We start from the raw sequence: 13,469 nt of genomic DNA on the forward strand, positions 1-13,469 counted from the left end.
CTAACTTTCAAGCTCAGGGCTCTTTATATTTCTAGAGGCCTGGTGCACAAATTTGTGCATGGGTGGGGTCCCTCGGCCTGGCTGGTGATCAGGGCTGATGGGGGGGTGGGGTGTGGGCAGCTGGCTGGGGGTAGAGACCGCAGGAGGTTGGCTGGCCACCACCCCCCCAATTGGGGCCAATGGGGGGGGGGACTGGAGGCTGGGGAGAGGGATTGTGGAAGGTTAGCCAGCTGGGGGGGGGGGGGGGTACTGAGGGAGGTTGGCCAGCTGTGGGAGGTTGGCTATGGGAGCACACTGATGACTGGGGGGTAGCTCCTGCATTAAGCATCTTCCACTTGGTGGTCAGAGTGCATCATAGCAACTGGTCGACCAGTTGTTTGGTCGCTTAGGCTTTTATGTATATAGAATATGTAGATACTAGAGGCCCGGTGCACAAAAATTTGTGCACTAGAGGGGGTCCCTCAGCCCGGCCTGTGCCCTCTCGCAGTCTGGGACCCCTCAGGGGATGACCACCTGCTGGCTTAGGCCCGCTCCCCGGGGGATTGGGCCTAAGATGGCAATCAGACATCCCTTTGGCAGCCCGGCAGCCCTCGGGGGATATCCACTTGCCAGCGGGGAGCAGGCCTAAACTGCAGTCGGACATCCTTAGCACTGCTGAGGAGGCAGGAGAGGCTCCCACCACCACTGCTGTACTGGCAGCCATCAGCCTGGCTTGTGGCTGAGCAGAGCTCCTCCCATGTGAGAGCGACCTGACCACCAGAGGGCAGCTCCTGCATTGAGAGTCTGCCCCCTGGTGGTCAGTGTGTGTCATAGTGACCAGTCATTCCCAGTCTTTCTGCTGTTAGGGTCAGTTTTCATATTACCCTTTTACTATATAGGATAGAGGCCTGGTGCACGGGTGGGGGCCGGCTGGTTTGCCCTGAAGGGTGTCCTGGATCAGGGTAGGGGTTCCACTTGGGTGCCTGGCCAGCCTGGATGAGGAGATGATGGCTGTTTGCAGCTGGTCACACCCCCTTCAGGGTGGGGGTCCCGCTTGGGTGCCTGGCCAGCCTGGATGAGGAGATGATGGCTGTTTGCAGCTGGTCACACCCCCTTCAAGGTGGGGGTTCCCACTGGGGTACCTGGCCAGTCTGGGTGAGGGGCTGAGGGCCGTTTTCAGGCTGGCAGGTGACTGAAGCTCCCAACCTCTCCTTTTTTTCTTTTTCATTCTGGGATTTATTTACCTTCTATGGCTGTCACTGGAACTGAGAGCTAGCTTTAGCTCTGAGGCTCGGCTCCAGCTCTGAGACCTCGGCTGCTGAAAGCAGGTATCTGGGTTTGTTTGGGTTCTATAATTGTAACACTGTTGCGGTCCTGCTGCTCCAGCTCTGCCAGCTGAAAGCAGGTTTCTGGGAATTGTTTAACTTCTATAATTGCAACATAATTGCTTAGAGTGCAAGCTCAGAGGCCGGCAGGCGGGGAACCTTGGCTTCCTCTATCACTGGAGCAAGCAAGCCTTCTGTTCGCTTCAGCTGCCTGGCTGCCGGCCGCCATCTTGGTTGGCAGTTAATTTGCATATCTCACTGATTAGCCAATGGGAAGGGTAGCGAAGTTATAGTTAATTACCATGTTTCTCTATTATTAGATAGGATGAGAAAAGCTACTGCTCCAGGGAAAAAGCAGTATATAGAAAAAAAGTCAGACCTATAGTTTCATGATGTATGTCTGCACAGTGAAAAGAGATGAGGGGCAGGAAACTAACTCATTAACCCTTAACTCAGTGCTCTGAGTTTTATCCTTTTCAATCTATAGCAGCAGATCAGTAGCCAAGAGAGCCAAGAAGGAGGAAGGGCAGAGAGAAATGGCTAAGGACAAAGAAATAAATTAATAAAATAGGGATTAATAGAAACTACAGAGAAACCACCTGGTAAGTTTTGAAAATATCTTGGAGCTTGAAATTCAAATCTACTAAGATATTTCAATAATTTTCAAAAAGTTTTCTAGTTTTGGGTCAAATAAAGGCAATGAACATTACTGAGGAGAGGACATTATTAGAATATGTCTTATTAGAATAGTTTTATTTGTAACATTTCCAAATTAGTAAAGAAATCTGGTACAAGACAAGATAAAAAAATCAGGAAACAGAATTAATGGCCATCATGAGATCCTGTGTATGTTTTTATTTCTTGGTTAGCCTTCCTACTAATTTGAACACACACATACACAGTAAGCCAACAAAAAGTGACCACAATGGACCCAAGATACTGTTTTAAAATGGGATGATTCTTACAAGTTTTCCTTAGGGAATAGGGATGTAAGTTTCACTTCAAGGAAATAACTCACAACTAACTACAGAATGACAGATAAAATATTTTCACATCACCTGTTCTCTCTGCTTCTCTGTTCATATCTTTTACCATAGTCCACATGATACTACAGAACCATATGCAGTCTGTCTCCTTAAAAAAACATCATCGCTTGCAATTAAGAATGTTAAGAGAAGCTAAACATATAGGGAAATAGAATGATATATGAAAAGTCTTTTCTTTACATTTTTAAATAGTTTATGAATAAGCAGTTTTAGACTCTCCAATCCGAGTGAGATGCTATCATTTATTCTGAAAAGTCTGATAGGCCTTTATTAACATAGCTGTTACAACAACCTTTCAATTAGTTCACTGCATGTCACTCTGAAATTAACTCATAAAGAAAATCAGCTGAGCTTCCCTCCAACTATAAAATTCTAAGGATCTGGATAAAATCATAAAACAAGTCAGTTTTTCATTGATAGTATGTGAACAATCACACCTGTTTAGGTTATAAACATTTAACTACACACACAATCTCTTCAATGTTTACCCAGAATTTATCATGAAAAATTACTTTATTAAAATTTCTGTGCTGATAAAAATCATAGAACCTCCTCTTAATACAAAGCTATTTTCTAAAAAAGTTATTTTCACTTTGGCTTAATTGGGCTGAAAAGGGGGAAAAGCCTAAAATTATACCCTGAAATATCACAATATATAAAGACAGATATGATTCACATCTGTGGTCAGAAATTTATAAAAGAAAGTAATTTGATTTTAGTTTGCCTTTAGAAAAGAGACCAATGCTGTTTTACAAATCTGGTTCCTTTTTTGGGATAAAGTTAATTCATGATTTATTTTTCAATAGGTTTTAAAAAGGATACGTGTTCCATTAACTCCTGATATTTTAAAGTCATCTAGAAGTTGAACAACCATTTCTTTATTTGGATCATTAGGGTCTGAATTTCGCACCTATAATGGGGAAGACAGTATTCAGTAAAAACGAAAGCACTGAAATAAGCCAAATGGCTACCTGCAGCAAATATAATAAAAGATTAATTACTCCAAGAAACAGCAAATTTATGAGAAAAACATTAAAATTTTATTAGCTAAAATAGATAAAGAACTTAATTCACAAAAGGAAATGCATCAAAAAAAGATTATTATACTAAATTGACCATTTTTCTACTCAAAGCACAATTCCCAAATTAACTGCTGGTAACCAGGCTACGAGGAATTAAGCTTTGGCAGGATGCACATCAACCACAGCACTAACCACATGGTTTATTCAAGCTGATATTTTTGTTCAAAGATAAACTTTCTCAATGAAGGAAACAATACAGTAATTTACTTTTGGGCACAAATTCCTTATTCTGTCACAGACTGATACTTTGAAAAATACTTCCTGGTCTTACAAATGAAACAATTAAAGTTCAGAAGAAAGAAAATGAAGAGTTGGAGGATATATTGGGATAGAACTGATCCTAAAACCTAGGTTTTCTAACTCTGACTTTAAGCTCCTTCTACTACATTGGAATTTTCTAATAAAACTGAAAGTAAGTTTTTGTTAAATATACTTAAGTTTTCAAGTATAAAGGAATTAATACAATGTTTATTTTTATAACATCTAAAAACATAAAATAGGTATTTATTTATTAGCACAACTCTCCTTTTAACCATAGTAGAAAAGAAAAACATTCTTTGTGCTATCTGGCACATAAAACATGTTCAATAAACATTTTTATTTGTAAGTTTTTTTCGATGTGTATGAGAGCATGCATATTCCATCAGTTCGCTACCACATGCACAGAATGTTGTGTCTCCTCTATTTCTTTAAAGATATTGAAACTTTATAGTAAATATTAGCCATGCTAAAGAATTTACACTTTGTATGTTTTAATTCAATAAAACTTTATTTAATGCTTTGCAGTTCACATAAAATACTCACTGATTTCAGCAACCGGATTTCATCTAGTGCTGTTTCAGTATAATGTTCAGCACTTTTAACTACTTTCATGGCTACAAACTTCTTTCCCCTAAGAAACAAACATAGACAGTTAGGACTAAATGTCCTCCCTTACTGTAGGAAGCTAAGATTTTGGTATAATGGGAGGCAGTGACAAAAATACAAATATTGATTTCATGTTTCCTTGTACTCAAATACAGAGATCACTTGTACCCAACAATTATCTGGCCAGATTTAATTTATAGAAAGAAAATATGTTCTTGGGTAATGCCAGTAATTAAACATTTTTTCTAAGTTAAAATCTACCTTCTTAATGTCTCCCTGAAACCAAGGAAAACCATAAAAAGGGACAGATAAGGGGAGAAACCCCACCAAATTTGAAGTATCTTGTCTACCTGGCAAACACTAAAAGGTTAAAAACTATAATACTTTCCTATAGGAAGCCAGAAGAAAAAATAGGGTGAAAACAAACTAAAAAAAAAAAAAAAGTACATAGATAGCAATTACTGTTTTCATCAAAGATAGGTAGTACACTTTTAGGTAAACACCCCATGGTAATAGATTTTTATGTAGAGAATAGTTTTAGACTGTGTGAGACTGAGCAAGTCTGTTACCAAAAGAAAATATAAGAAAATCTCACATAGGTTCATCTAGAGCAGGGGTAAAGAATATCCAACCTGTGGGCCATCATTTGGTGTGGCCCAGCCAAAGCATTAGGGGTGAGTTAATGAAATGTCTAACAAAAATAGCAGGCTAACTTTTAAGCTGATAATTTTGTATGGCCCGAGAATGATGTTATAAATATCTAAATGGCCCTTGGCAGAAAAAAAGGGCATCGATTTTCAATCGGTATGCTACAAGAATTTTTAAAACATGCAATACTTAACTATTTAGTCAGGGGCACTGACCTTTTTCCTCTTAGACTATAACATTAAAAAATGGACAATTGCTGTCCAATGTAAATGATCTGTCTTGAAGCATAAGTATATAGGTCATATAACAGAGTTGCATCTTATTTGTCATGTCACATAATAAATAAGGTTGCACCTGACTGGTTACTTCTTGGTACCAGAAATTCTTATAAACAAGTACAGGTACCTGATTTTTATTTTTTTAATTTTTATTAACACATTTTATTTTATTATTTTGTTAATCCTCATCTGAAGATATTTTTCCATTAATTTTTTAGAGAGAGTGGAAAGGAGTGGGAGAGGAGAGAAAACATCCATGTGAGAGAGATCCATCAACCAGCTGCCTCCCATAAGTGACCCAACCAGAGCTGGGGATCAAGCTTACAACCAAGGTATGTGCCCTTAACTCAGTGGTTCTCAACCTTCCTAATGCCGTGACCCTTTAATACAGTTCCTCATGTTGTGGTGACCCCCAACCATAAAATTCTTTTCACTGCTACTTCATAACTGTAATTTTGCTACTGTTATGAATCGTAATGTAAATATCTGATATGCAGGATGTATTTTCATTGTTACAAACTGAACATAATAAAGCATAGTTATTAATCACAAAAACAATATGTAATTATATATGTGTTTTCCGATGGTCTTAGGCGACCCCTGTGAAAGGGTCGTTCGACCCCCAAGCTAAGAACCGCTGCCTTAACTGGACTTGAACCTGGGACCCTTCAGTCCATGAGCCGACACTCTATTCACTGAGCCAAACTGGCCAGGGCTAGGCACCTGATTTTTAAAAAGTTATTTTGGAACGAAAGGGTAGGTAACTACTACTATATTTTTTTGTAAATCAATTTAACTTTACTCTGGTGAGAAAACTACAAATTTACATACCTTACTTTTAGTAATAGTTGCAATGCTTTGAATTTGGGAGTTCTAAGTGCCTTTTGACACTAATTTAATTAATCTTTTGTCTTTAAAACTTCCTTCACCAGAGGAAAGTCATTTGCCCAAGAACAACAAAATTCTGATCAAGAAATCAGTCAGAGCCCTAAGCAGTTTGGCTCACTGGATAGAGTGTCGGCCTGGGGACTGAAGGGTCCCAGGTTCGATTCCAGTTAAGGGCATGGACCTTAGTTGCAGGCACATCCCCAGTAATAGGTATGCATGAGGCAGCTGATTGATGCTTCTCTCTCATCAATGTTCCTAATTCTCTATCCCTCTCCCTTTCTCTCTATAAAAAATCAATAAAATATAGTAAAAAAAAAAAAAGAAATCAGTCAGAGTTAAACTGAAGGTGGATCAGCTCTGGAAAATCAGAAACATTTAGCTATCACCTAACTAATTCTTTTGCAGGACCACAAAAACTTACTGAATATCCCATGATAACCACACTGTTGAAAAGTGTCCCCAGCCCAACTTTCGGATCACATGATATCTCCCATTGAATAGATCTCCGATTTTCACAAGATGGTAACCTCCTGGAAGAAATAACAGGAGGGAAACATTCACGTAAGTAGTAGGAAAAGGTATCTTATATCCCATTTTCAACGTCTCTATACCTTTTATTAAATAAAAATGGTTTCTTCTATGCTATGAATTCAACATTTGTAGTAGGAAAAGTTATTTAAGTAAAAAAAAAATTTAAGTCAAGTCAGGTGTTCAGTATCATTGAGCTCATGTTACAAAAAAAGATCTTAGAGAATAAAATTAATGATTTAGAAGGAGCAAGTGATGCTTTGTAGACCATTTGCTATTTAAAATAAGTCATCCTCAAACAAAAATAAGGTTATGTATCACAACAGATTTATCTAAACATATAAATCTATTTATAGTTGCAGTCTCAGGATTTTTCTTTTCTTTTTTAAAGAGAGAGATCAATGGATTCCATTTATTTAACTTAAAAACACACAGGATTTGATTTTCTAAAACACAAGACAACAAAACTCAGGAAGGCCTGAAAAGGCTTCCAACAATGGCAAGAATCAAGTTATTTTAACATTTATCTTTGCCTGATGAAAATAAAAAGACCCAGGTTCTACTAGATGGTAAGATATATTTTGTTATAAGTTCCTACCAAAGAATACTGGAAAGTCTCATAAAGAAATAGAAAAGCTATCAGGCAATTTTAGGACATAGTTTAAGTACATATAATTCCAGTTTAACTTATCTCAGCAATCATTATGAGAAAAAAGTAATAAAAAGGTGTTTTGCAAAAGTCTACATATAAAATCTCATCACTAGCCCTGACCGGTTTGGCGCAGTGGATAGAGCGTTGGCCTGTGGACTCAAGGGTCCCAGGTTTGATTCTGCTCAAGGGCATGTACCTTGGTTTCGGGCACATCCTCAATAGGGAGTGTTCAGGAGGCAGCTGTACCTTGGTTGCCGGCACACCCCAGTAGGAGGTGTGCAGGAGGCAGCTGATCGATGTTTCTCTCTCATCGATGTTTCTAACTCTCTATCCCTCTCCCTTCCTCTCTGTAAAAAATCAATAAAATATATTAAAAAATAATAAAAATAAAATTTCATCATTGGTTACTTCTGGGTGATAGCATTAAAGATGGCTTTTATTTTCTTTTTGTTTAATATATGTCTGAAGTTTTCTAAAGTAAGTATGCACTATTATTTTTAAGGAGAATAAAAGGTAAAAACAGGTTTGATATAAAACTAATAAATTGAGTCAAACTAAGAGGAAATACTATTTCCTATATTTAAAGAAAGAAAAATGCAGACACCTGTAATACTTTCAATAAAGAGAAATTTTAAAAGATACGGTAAGCAAAAAAGCATCAAAACTTTACAATGATTGAGCAAACATTCAAATGAGAAACTGAATACACCTGGATCATGTCTTACTTATAGAAAGTCTTACCTTTACAATAATCATTGGGATCTTCCTGCTCATCATCATCAGACCCTAGAATCTCCTCTTCCTGTTCTGGTGGATCACTCTCAGAGTGGGGAGCAGAGCCTCGGTGCTGAGTTTCAGATCTAAGAAATAATGCAAACATGTTCAATCTAAATGGACAGAATAGGACTTTAAGGAAATATTAGCAAAATGTCCTCCTCCCACTTAACAGATAATATAAACAGAATATTATCTAATGGCAGCCTAGGAAAACATTAACTATCACTTTACCTCAGGTTAGGAACGTACCACTTTTTAAAAAGTCAGTACATGATTAAATAAACCTAGAAAATATACAGAGTGGGGCAAGAGTAAGTTTACAGTGGTGAGAACGTGAAACACAAGAGTTTATTCTTGTATTATTATTTATAAACTAGTGGCCTGGTGCACGAAATTTGTGCATGGGGGAGGGGGTGTCCCTCAGCCCCGTCTGCACCCTCTCCAATCTGGGACCCCTTGGGAAATATCCGGCAGTTGGACATCCCTCTCACAATCTGGGACTGCTGGCTCCTAACCACTCACTTGCCTGCCTGCCTACTTGCCCCTAATCACTCTGCCTGCTGGCCTGCTCACCCCCAACTGCCTCCCCCCGCCGGCTTGCTCGTCCCCAACTGCCCCCCACTGCTGGCCTGCTTGCCCCCAACTGGTCCCCTCTGCCGGCCTGCTCACCCCCAACTGACGTCCCATCCTGGCCTGATCACCCACAACTGCCTCTACCTTGGCCCCGCCACCATGGCTTTGTCCAGAAGAAGGTCCGGAAGGTCTCCTGGAGGGTCTCCTAGTCTAATTAGCATATTACCCTTTTATTAGTATAGGGGGCCAGCTGGTTTGCCCTGAAAGGTGTCCTGGATCAGGGTGGGGGTTCCCTTGGGGCGTGGGACAGCCTGGGCGAGGGGCCTGTGGTGGTTTGCCGGCTGGCCACGCCCCATTAGGGTGGGGGTCTCCACTGGGGATGGTGCCGGCCGGGGCAAAGGGCTGGGGCAGTTTGCAGGCCAGCCACGCCCCCATGGGGTGAGGGTCCCCACTGTGGGGGTGTGGCCAGCCTGGGTGAGGGGCAGATGGCTGTTTGCAGGCTGGCCACACCCCCAAACGGGGACCCTCACCCCATGGGGATGTGGCCAGTCCGGGTAAGGGGCTGAGGGCCGTTTTCAGGCTGGCCAGGCACCCCAGCAAGGACACCCACCCTGAAGGGGGTGTGGCCAGCCTGGGTGAGGGGCTGATGACTATTTGCAGGCTGAGGGCCATTTTCAGGCTGGCCACGCCCACCAGCAGGGACCCTCACCCCAATGGTGGCCTAGCCAGCCTGGGTGAGGGGCTGAGTGCCGTTTGCAGGCCCCTCCCTCGGTGGCCAGCCCAGGCAACCCAAGCCTCCTGAGCGTTCATGCCTGCTCCGTGGCCACCGCCCACAGACCCCTCCTTCTGTGGCCGGCCAGGCAGGCGGGAAGCTTGGCTTCCTCTGAGCCAGGGGTGACTCTGGCTTGCTATATGGCTCCATGGCCGCTGCCATCTTTGTCCTGCTAATTTGCACATTCACGCTTGATTGGCTGTGGGGCATCATGGAGGTATGGTCTATTTACATATTTGTCTATTATTAGTGTAGACTAGAGGCCTGGTGCACAAAAATTTGTGCACTGGTGGGGGGGGGGGGCGTGTCCCTCAGCCCCACTTGTGCCCTCTCACAGTCTGGGACCCCTTGGGAGATAACGACCTGCTGGCTTAGGCCCACTCCTGGGTGGCAGAGGGCAGGCCCAATCCCCAGGTGCAGCCCCTGGTCGGGCTCAGAGCAGGGCTGATTGGGGAGTTGGGGCGCAGCCCCCTGTCACACTCAAGGCAGGGTTGATGGGGAGGTTGCGGCGCCACCCCCCGTCACGCACAGAGCAGGGCTGATCAGAGGGTTGGGGCGCCTTCCCCTGTCACGAACACAGCAGGGCAGATAGGGAGGTTGTGGCCCCGCCCCCTGTCACACACAGAGCCCCAGGGCGATCAGGGGGTTTGGGCGCTGCCCCGTCACGCTGCTCCAGGGGCCAGGAGGCCTCGCGGCTCCGCTGATCCCAGTGCTGGGAGGCCTCGCGGCTCCGCTTGACACAGGGGCAGTGAGGCCTCGCTGCTCTGCTGATCCCGGTGCTGGGAGGCCTCGCTGGTCCACTGATTCCGGTGCTGGGAGGCTCCACTGATCCCAGTGCCAGGAGGCCTCGCGGCTCCGCTGATCCCGGTGCCAGGAGGTCTCGCAACTCCGCTGATCCCGGTGATGGGAAGCATATTACCCTTTTACTATATAGGGTAGAGGCCTGGTGCATGGTTGGGAGCCGGCTGGTTTGCCGTGAAGGGTGTTTTGGATTGGGGTGGGGGTCCCACTTGGGTGCCTGGCCAGCCTGGATAAGGGGATGATGGCTGTTTGCAGCTGGTCACACACCCTTCAGGGTGGGGGTCCCCACTGGGGTGCCTGGCCAGTCTGGGTGAGGGGCTGAGGGCCGTTTTCAGGCTGGCAGGTGACTGAAGCTCCCAACCTCTCCTTTTTTTCTTTTCTTTTTTTTTTTTATTCTGGGATTTATTTACCTTCTATGGCTGTCACTGGAACTGAGAGCCGGCTTTAGCTCTGAGACCTCGGCTGCAGAAAGCAGGTATCTGGTTTGTTTGGCTTCTATAATTGAAACACTGTTGCAACTCCAGCTCAGCGGCTGGCTGAAAGCATGGGGTTTGTTTAGCTTCTTTAATTGCAACATTGTTTCTTAGAGTGCAAGCTCAGCGCCCAGCAGCGGCAGGCAGGGAACTTTGGCTTTCTCCTTCACTGGAGCTAGCAAGCCTCCTGTTTGCTTCAGCTGTCTGGCTGCCGGCCACCATCTTGGTTGGCAGTTAATTTGCATATCACCCTGATTAGCCAATGGAAAGTGTAGCAGAGGTATGGTTAATTACCATGTTTGTCTATTATTAGATAGGATTATTGTATTTTCCATACAAATTGTAAACCTACTTTTGCCACACTCAGTATATAAAAATTAAAGAAAGAATCCAAAAATACGAAGATAGTGTAAGGAGCCTCTGGGACAGCTTCAAGCATACCAACATCCAAATTATAGGGGTGCCAGAAGAAGAGAGAGAGCAAGATATTGAAAACCTATTTGAAGAAATAATGACAGAAAACTTCCCCTACATGGTGAAAGAAATAGACTTAAAGTCCGGGAAGCACAGAGAACCCCAAACAAAAGAAACCCAAAGAGGACCACACAAAGACACATCATAATTAAAATGCCAAGAGCAAAAGACAAAGAGAGAATCCCAAAAGCAGCAAGAGAAAGAAAGTCAGTTACCTACAAGGGAGTACCCATACGACTGTCAGCTGATTTCTCAACAGAAACTTTGCAGGCCAGAAGGGAGTGACAAGAAATATTCAAAGTGATGAATACCAAGAACCTACAACCAAGATTACTTTATCCAGCAAAGCTATCATTCAGAATTGAAGGTCAGATAAAGAGCTTCACAGATAAGAAAAAACTAAAGGAGTTCATCACCACCAAACCAGGATTATATGAAATGCTGAAAGGTATTCTTTAAGAAGAGGAAGAAGAAGAAAAAGGTAAAGATACAAATTATGAACAACAAATACACATCTATCAACAAGTGAATCTAAAAATCAAGTGAATAAATAATCTGATAAACAGAATGAACTGGTGATTATAATAGAATCAGGGACATAGAAAGGGAATGGACTGACTATTCTTGGGGGGAAAGGAGTGTGGGGGGTGCGGGAAGAGACTGGACAATAATCGTGCACCTATGGATGAGGACAGTGGGTGGGGAGTGAGGGTGGAGGGTGGGGTGGGAACTGGGTGGAGGGGAAAAAGAGGAACCAATGAAATAATGTGAACAATAAAGATTTAATTAAAAAATAAATAAATAAATAAAAGATCATACAAAAATCATAAAGATATTTGACAAAATTGAAGATGTATTTGAGATTGAAACCCTTGATAAATAGGAATAAACTTAATAATTAAGTTGAGAGACTTACTACTCAACTCAATTAAAGGTATATATTAGTAACCCATTGAAACATTACACAAGCATTCCCACAAAAGACAGAAGATGTAACACAGTTTTATGGCTACTTTTCAAAGTTATACTGGCAGTCTTAGTAATTTAAGGGAAGAAAAAGAACCAGAACTGCTACCGTTATAAAATGGTTATTCACCTAGAAAATCTGAGAAAAATAATCAAAAAAATCGGTAGCAACCAATACAAGGTTTTAGGTAATAAGGAGGTAACAAATTACCATACAAATTTAAAAAGCAACAGTTTTAACATACCATCAATAACCAATAAAAAATGTAATGGATAAAAAGCAGTAAACTTATAAAAGCAATCACAGTAAAAATCTAAAACTATAAGAAACACACGTCTGAAGGGTATAACAAACAAACAAACAAACAAGAAAGCTACCGAATATTCCTAGATGGGAAGAATCAAAACTAAACATGTCATTTTTCCAGAAAGTAACCTATACATTCATATAAATTCAAAGCAATCTCAACTGAAATCAACAAGATATTTTTGTAGAACTTTCCTTAGAAAAGAAAATTAGCAAAAATAGCCAAGAATTTTTCAAAACAGAGAAATGATTGGGAACTTGGGCTCCAGATAGCAAGATGGAATAAACAGCTATAATAATTAAAATGCTATAGTACTGGTACTGGATTAAAATGAAATCTAGCCATACACTTAATAAGGTAATTCAGTATTGGGTAAATATGGCATTTCACAACAAAACTAAAAACAACATGAACTGTTTACCATAATCACTGGGAAAACCAGCTATTTGTGAAAAGGGAAGATCAAAGTGAGATATGCTAATAATGTGAGGAAGGGACCATGAGCCAAGGAATGCAGAAAGCTGGTAAAGACCAGGAACCAATTCTCCCCTAGAGCTAGAACAGTGGTTCCCAACCTTCCTAATGCCGCGACCCTTTAATACAGTTCCTCATGTTGTGGTGACCCCAACCATAAAATTCTTTTTGTTGCTACTTCATAACTGTAATTTTGCTACTGTTATGAATCGTAATGTAAGTATCTGATATGCAGGATGTATTTTCATTGTTACAAAATGAACCTAATAAAGCATAGTGATTAATCACAAAAACAATATGTAATTATATATGTGTTTTCCGATAGTCTTAAGTGACCCCTGTGAAAAGGTCGTTTGACCTCCAAAGGGGTCGCGACCCACATGTTGAGAACCGCTGCTCTAGAAGTAAGATAACTTTGTCTCCTTTTAAGCTACTAAATTTGTAGCAATTTGTTATAGTAGCAATAGGAAACTAATAAAGCAGTTTAGCTTACTCAAACTAACATGTTAATTAATTCAAGAAAAGATTCATGTAGTCTGTAAACACATGAAAAGATAT

The 13,469-nt window shown here is 41.6% G+C and overlaps 1 protein-coding gene across 1 annotated transcript in view; it reads right to left on the reverse strand.

Annotated features, from left to right (window-relative positions):
* Positions 1-13,469, reverse strand: part of SRPK1 (SRSF protein kinase 1) — a 64,164-nt gene that overhangs the window by 37,497 nt on the left and 13,198 nt on the right. Inside the window, exons 3-6 of the mRNA XM_081095042.1 lie at positions 8,035-8,153; positions 6,535-6,643; positions 4,237-4,324; positions 3,173-3,260 (exon numbers count right to left, since the gene is read on the reverse strand). Of these exons, the coding sequence (XP_080951168.1) occupies positions 3,173-3,260; positions 4,237-4,324; positions 6,535-6,643; positions 8,035-8,153 (404 nt within the window). The remainder of the gene's footprint in view (positions 1-3,172; positions 3,261-4,236; positions 4,325-6,534; positions 6,644-8,034; positions 8,154-13,469) is intronic.

The sequence above is a fragment of the Myotis nattereri genome, assembly GCF_964212035.1.
Source record: "Myotis nattereri genome assembly, chromosome: 6".
In the NCBI taxonomy this organism is placed as follows: domain Eukaryota; kingdom Metazoa; phylum Chordata; class Mammalia; order Chiroptera; family Vespertilionidae; genus Myotis; species Myotis nattereri.